General features: G+C 44.8%; 1 protein-coding gene across 1 annotated transcript; it reads right to left on the reverse strand.

Moving 5' to 3' along the window:
- Positions 1-507: 507 nt before the first annotated feature.
- Positions 508-6,496, reverse strand: LOC123397332 (DNA-directed RNA polymerase II subunit RPB1-like; the record flags this gene model as incomplete). The annotated part of the gene is made up of 6 exons (XM_045091921.1): positions 508-4,731; positions 4,818-5,076; positions 5,164-5,450; positions 5,546-5,881; positions 5,994-6,135; positions 6,225-6,496. Coding segments are annotated over 6 exons (4,440 nt in total), but the record flags the coding sequence as incomplete, so codon positions are not given.
- Between the last annotated feature and the right edge of the window lie 417 nt (positions 6,497-6,913).

Genomic DNA, 6,913 nt, shown 5'->3' on the forward strand with positions numbered 1-6,913 from the left:
CATAATGTTTGAACTTGCTGGTAGGATATTCTAGAATTTGTTTATTAGGCTAATCATTAACTTTTGGACAGTCACCAGAAACTTTTGGACAACTTTATCTATGATCAGGTCTACTTTAGCGCATATGAGCTCTTAGTGTATGGTCTACTTTAAGACATCTGAAAGTATAACTTCCGTGCAATCATGAAACTGAAGCAGGCAATCAAGAATTTCTTTTATTATAGCACGAATTTTCCAGTGCAGTGCTCTGTTCTGTAAGAATGTACTTCTGGTACAAGCATGACACTCTAAAAGGTGAAGCGTGCTAAACAAATTAAGACCCACATGGACATCTAATTTAGATTATTATTATCTGAATGTTTTAACTACGGGAATGTCAAAAGGCATAATAGCCTCTTCTATGATATGAATGCATCTGCCAATAACACCTGTCTTACAAATTACAGTGGCATAGCTCTGTGAATATGTGTATGATTTGACCTTTCCATCTTATGTTCTGATGCAGCAAATTCAGATAGTAACAGTCGATGGATGTAATTTTCTGTGGCATCAAAAAGTGAGTTAACTCAGCGTATGCGGCGGTGGCCACGTACTGCAGCAAAGGTCCAACTACAGATTGGACAAGAAGCAGCGGCTGCCGGTGTTGCCCTTTTTGTCAGTTGATGACAGCCATATACGCTGACTTGCTCCTGCAAGTTGTTTCTGCTAACGCTGGAAGTCAGGTACCATTTTTTTTCTTGCAAGAGTAAACTTTTCATTCTCTCTTACTTGACTTCGATGTATTCAACAACTAAGTTAATGCAGCGCCGGAGAGTGTCTTAGCATTTACTTACTTCGTCGCTGCATTAACTTTGACATATAAGAAGGCTAAGCTCCAGTGGGAACATTAGCATTATATTTCTGTGGAGAACACATCATTACAGATTTGACTATTCTGAACAGCCCAGCAGTGGCCACCAAGCCACTCATAGTAACATGGATCATACATAAACACTAGTGGAATGCTGCATTTAGCAGCGCAGTGGAAAAAATAAGGCTTGTTTGAGAGACATACAAGGAAACAAGAATATGTTAGTGTGTCAGTGTGCGGTTCTGCATCAGTCAGCAGCCATTTTCACGAGCCAGTGGCTTCAAGGAGCAGTCTCGCCGTCGTCCTTATCACTAGTTTGTGGCTCGGTGGATCACGGGGAGTAGCTTGCGCTGGGGCTGCACGATGAAAGTTACAATTGTCAGAAGTGCAAATGGTGAAGTTTCATCAGTCATGGGCAGATGAGATTAACTTGATGACCATTACCTGTAGTTGGGGGAAGTTGGGCTGTAATCTGGGCTAGGTCCTCCAGAGGCAGTGTGCGGGCTGCAACACTCAGACAATGCGTTAGGAAACCCATGTGTCTTGATTGTCACAATAACAGCGTACTTTTAAGTTAAAAAACAAGGATGATGATCAATTGGAATGGGCTCACCTTGTCGGGCTGTATGATGGGCTTGGTTGTGCATCATATGATGGTGAGGTGGGCGAGTAAGTTGGTGAGGCAAGGCTGGGGAAACAGAGATGTAAGCAAAATAAGCACAGACATGCATGTATGGTCAGATGCCAAAGCTATGAACATAATACCTGTTGTTTGGAGGAAGCTGACTATACGGACTCATCTTCATTGGGCTGCTTGGAGAATAAGCACGTGAAGGACTGTAAGAGGGCGACGTAGGGCTGTATGAAGGCGAAGTCGGGCTGTAGCTCGGTGACGTAGGACTGTATGCAGGGGATGTAGGGCTGTAGTTCGGTGAAGTAGGGCTGTACGAGGGCGATGTCGGGCTGTAACCAGGCGAAGTAGGGCTGTATGAATGTGAAGTGGGGCTGTATGATGGCGATGTTGGGTTATAATATGGCGACGTCGGGCTGTATGAAAAAGATGCCGGGCTATAAACTGGTGATGTTGGGCTATAAGATGGCGATGTCGGGCTGTATGCATGAGATGTTGGGCTATAAGATGGCGATGTCGGGCTGTATGCATGAGATGTTGGGCTATAAGATGGCGACGTCGGGCTGTATGATAGAGATGTCCGGCTATAAATAGGCGACGTCGGGTTATAAACTGGCGACGTCGGGCTGTATTGAAGAGTTGTCAGACTAAAAACTGGCGATGCTGGACTATAAACTGGCGATGCTGGACTATGGATGGGCGATGTGGGGGTGTAGCTCAGAGTTGTGGGGCTGTAGATAGGAGATATTGGTGAGTATACTGGAGAGACGGGACTGTAGCCATGTCCTCCTGGCCCTGGGCTGAACACCTGAGAAGATGGACGGTAAGCACCCCCAGAGGATGTGCTGTAGTGTGATGCGGCCGGTGAGAATGGCATACCCCCAACATATGGCGAGAACTGAAGAGCATGATCTGTAACAGGGGAAGCCTGGAAATTTGGACTCAGCGGCGGTGACATCATTCCAGAGATGGGTGAAGGTGCTGGTGTCATGCCATAGTCCAGGCTTTCAACAAAACTTGGGAGTTGAAGCTCAATGGCCTCCTGCAGCATCTTGTCATTCAGGTACAACCCGCAGCCTCCTGTGCCAATAGGAGCAAGCTGGCCAAGCATAATGTTTTCAGTGACGCCTCGCAGGTGATCGGATTCCGCATACATGGCAGCATCAAGCAAGATATCAACCGTTTCTTCAAAGGAGCATCTCATGAGAGGCCCCGTGTCATTACGGTTTATGCCGTGCCTAGTAATAGCCATCAGGTGACCTCTGTATGTCATGGTATCACAGAGAATGGCCAGATGCCTGTAGTTCACATAAGACCCATCAAAAGATATCACCACCCTCAGCTCATCCAAGAGAGACCTGCGGACAGCCTCGATCCCAAGAACTTCAATCACTTCGATCAGATGGTTACTCGTTGTCCTCGTAGCGTCAACGTCCTTGTGGCACAACACAGCCAAGAGGTTTACACCTTCTGTATCAAGCATCCACTCCCCGTTTTTCTCTTCATTATCTGCTTTTTTAGTGAAACCGTCATTTTCATCGAATTTATTCACCTTCCTCTCTTTTATGAAGACCTTGCTAATATCTGGAATGCCTCCAAGGGCCATCTCAGTCAACATGTTACTCTCAATCTTCTTGAGGAAGACATCATCATCCTCATCCTGTTTTGGAGCTTCGTCATCATTTTTAATACGGATACGAAGGATGAGCTTATCCGCGTTATCATCGTTGAATATGCATGACAAGTCATCATCAAATTCATGCTTGATCTTCTCTGCAATTTCAGCCATGCTCAATCTCTTATCGACCATCATCTCACGGTTCAGTTCGATACGCAGCAGCCAAGGAGACAGCTTATCCGGGTCAATCTCCTCATCAGGCATTTCATAATATGACTTGACAAATTCCACATCCTCTTCAATGGTGGTTCCTAGAGGATCAGGATCATACCATATCTCGGTGGCATGGGTCGCTCTACGTAGCGTAGTGTACTCCAAGGCACACTGGACATTCTTGGCCAATTCTTTCTTCTTGCTCACCTCAGGCTTTAGGAAAACAGACAGTGATGGGGTCTTTATCTTCTTGGCGACGTTAATGATCTCCCGTAACCTGGGGACGCCAAGGGTGACATTCTTAGCGCTAACACCAGCATAATGGAAAGTATTCAGCGTCATCTGAGTTGCTGGTTCCCCAATGGACTGTGCAGCCACGCATCCAATCATTTCACCAGGAGCTACCAAAGACTGGAGGAATCTCGATTCGATCTCACCGATGACCCATTCAAAAGATTCCCTTGTGAGCCTGTATTCTTTCAAGACCCTCTTGCTAGCAAATGTGCTACGTAGCAGGATATTGAAGAGCAGAGTAGCGTTCTTCTGAGCCTCGATGCTCATGGCATCGTCTCCTGGGACAACCTTGAGTCTTTCTTGCAGCTTATCCATTGCTTCCACAATTTCCATTGGGTGCATGTCAGAAGGTCTTCTCAAATCAATCTTGAAAGTCTTTTGAGCATTCCAGATAAGCCGCTTGAGGTTGACAGGCATAGGCCATGTAATGTCGCCAGTTGTGGCAATTTCAGTCCCAAGCTGTAATCTGTCAGCTTCTAATTTCTGAAACTCTACCTCAAACACAGTTCTGATTTCAGGAGTGGTCTTCAAAACATCAGCATCTTCAGGCAACATGTAAGTGGGCCTCCAGTTCTCATCATCCATTTCATAACGAAATACATTGTTAAACTCTGCCTTTTTCATCCCCAGGGAGTCCAATTTCTGTGGTTCAATCCAAACAGCGTCCATGCCATCTTCCCCATACAAGAACTGAATGACATCACCCAGCGAGTTTCTCACGGTACCATCATATTTTACCATGATGTCCTCCATAGCCTTCACGAGCCTCCGCTGAATATATCCAGTCTCGGAAGTTTTCACAGCAGTATCAATCAAACCCTCTCTACCACCCATAGCATGGAAGAAGAATTCAGTTGGTGTCAGGCCTCGAAGGTAAGAGTTCTCCACGAACCCACGGCTTTCGGGGCTGTCGTCGTTTTGCGTGAAGTGGGGCAATGTACGACCAGCAAAACCAAATGGGATCCTCTTGCCCTCAACATTCTGCTGTCCGACGCAAGCTGTCATCTGCGAAATATTAATGAAACTACCTTTTGAGCCTGCAGTGACCATAGCTTTCAAATTGTTGCTCTCAGACAAACTCTGCTGAGCACTACTCCCAGAAACATCACGAGCCTTGTTAAGAACCTAGCATAGAAAATGGATTGTCAAAACAAGTCCACCATAAAAAACTCATGATGGAAGAACCAAACAAGGATATTCAGCAGTAGTACCTGATTCACTTTATTTTCAAATGATTCAATCATTGTGCGTCCTGGCTCAGGTTCCAACTTCTTGTCACGCGCTTGCTGGATAAGCTCATTCACTTCATTTGTAGCATCTTTTATTGTCTCAGTAATCTTCTCCATAGTAGCTGCATCTGCAATCGTATCCCCGATTCCGATACTGAAACCATGTTGCAGAAGCCAGTAGTTAACCAGCCATTGTGTATGACCCAAGAACTTGCGCGCTGCATCTGGCCCTACCTCTTCCCTGCAAACAGTTAAACCAAATGATTATTTAGCAGAGGAGAACATGTATGCTAAAAAGAGAAACTGCAATGCGACTTTTATAACTTACCAAATAACATGAATAAGACTTCCCGTTGATGTTCCAAGTGTTTTTTTGCAAAGTATACCAGACAGAAGCTCTCCCTTCTCTATCCGGACGATAGTATCACCAGGAGTAATATATCCGCTTTCTTTTTCATCATGCCAGGCTGAAAATCTAATTAAATTGATTTGCTTGGGGATAATCAAGTTGAAGACCTGTTTGCCAGTCCAAATCGGCCTTGGTTTCAAAATGGCAGGGGCAGGGACCTTCCCAGCAAAATCCTCCCACCACATTAAGATGTTCATAAATACATCCTGGAAGATTTTTCACAACATTATTTAACTATAAAAAACTAGAGAGACAATACTACTATTGAAGGTGTTGTTTAAGGAGAGTATTATTAGTTCACCTTTTCGATGAGAGTGTCCCTTTTGGTAATTTTTCGACAGCCAAGTAGTGTGTCCTGGACAATGCCCATAACAGGTCTATTCGCTTGAGGTGACACAATACACTTTGGCACCATCATCAACTCTAAAACCTCAGCTCTGGTCTCAAATGACTGAGGAACATGCATATTCATTTCATCCCCATCAAAATCTGCATTGTATGGCGACGTGACAGACAAGTTGAGGCGGAAAGTTGAGTAGGGCATGATTTTAATGCGATGCCCCATGATAGACATTTTGTGGAGACTGGGTTGCCGGTTGAAAAGAACAAAATCTCCATCAATGAGGTGCCTTTCCACCTGAGATCAGAAGTCGAGCGCAAAACGTGTGAGGCTAAAATAATGGGCAGTTTTTGTGATGTCACCATTAAAACAGTAGGTATATGCTGCAACAATGGCTACTGTTACTGACCTTGTAACCCAGCTCCAGATGCTGATCACTACTTTTCTTCACATAGCGAAGATCCAGCCTCTGGCCATCTTCCCTGATAATGTACTTGGCACCTGTCTTTCCTGGGGGAGGGTGAGGCCCATTTTCTACTAGTTCTTTCAATCTGGTATAATCAGATCAGAATTAGACACGACTTAACAAATATCAATGCAATAACAGTGATTACATAAGAATGGCAAATAAACTGCGTACCTCTCGATGTTATATGGAGTAACAGTTTCTGGGTACGTCATATTCAAAGCAATACTCCATGGCACCCCCAATTCATCAATGTTGATGTTTGGGTCTGGCGTGATGACGGTCCGAGCTGAGAAATCAACACGCTTCCCCATTAAGTTCCCTCTGACCCGGCCTTCTTTTGCTTTCAGCCTGCTGCAGATTGACTTAATAGGCCTTCCAGAACGCTGAGTGGCCTGAATGTTTTGGAAAAAGATAATCAGGTCAACTGTTTGTCCATTAGGGATTAATTATTATGAAAAGTGCATTTGTAGACTGACTACTCACCCTTGGTTGCCCTGGAAGATCATTGTCGAAGTATGTCGCAATGTGAAACTGCAATAACTGAGCAAACTCTGTTATAATGTGGGCTGGGGCTCCATTTCTCTCTTGCCTCCTCAGATTCTCATTATGCCGAATTATCATCGCTAATTGATGAGTCAAATCATCCTGTAGGAATCAGCAAGATAAACAAACAGTGCGTGAAAGGGTGCCATCTGCCATGTCAACCAACAAACCATTGGAATCGTAGTACTAATTTACTAGTGCTAGGCTAACCTCGCTTCTGGAGGAAGTGTCCATCATGACAGATGGTCTCACAGGCGGTGGAGGAATTGGAAAGACTTGCAGTATCATCCAATCAGGACGAGCATATTTAGGGTCCA

Source organism: Hordeum vulgare, chromosome 5H, assembly GCF_904849725.1.
Source record: "Hordeum vulgare subsp. vulgare chromosome 5H, MorexV3_pseudomolecules_assembly, whole genome shotgun sequence".
Taxonomy (NCBI): Eukaryota; Viridiplantae; Streptophyta; class Magnoliopsida; order Poales; family Poaceae; genus Hordeum; species Hordeum vulgare.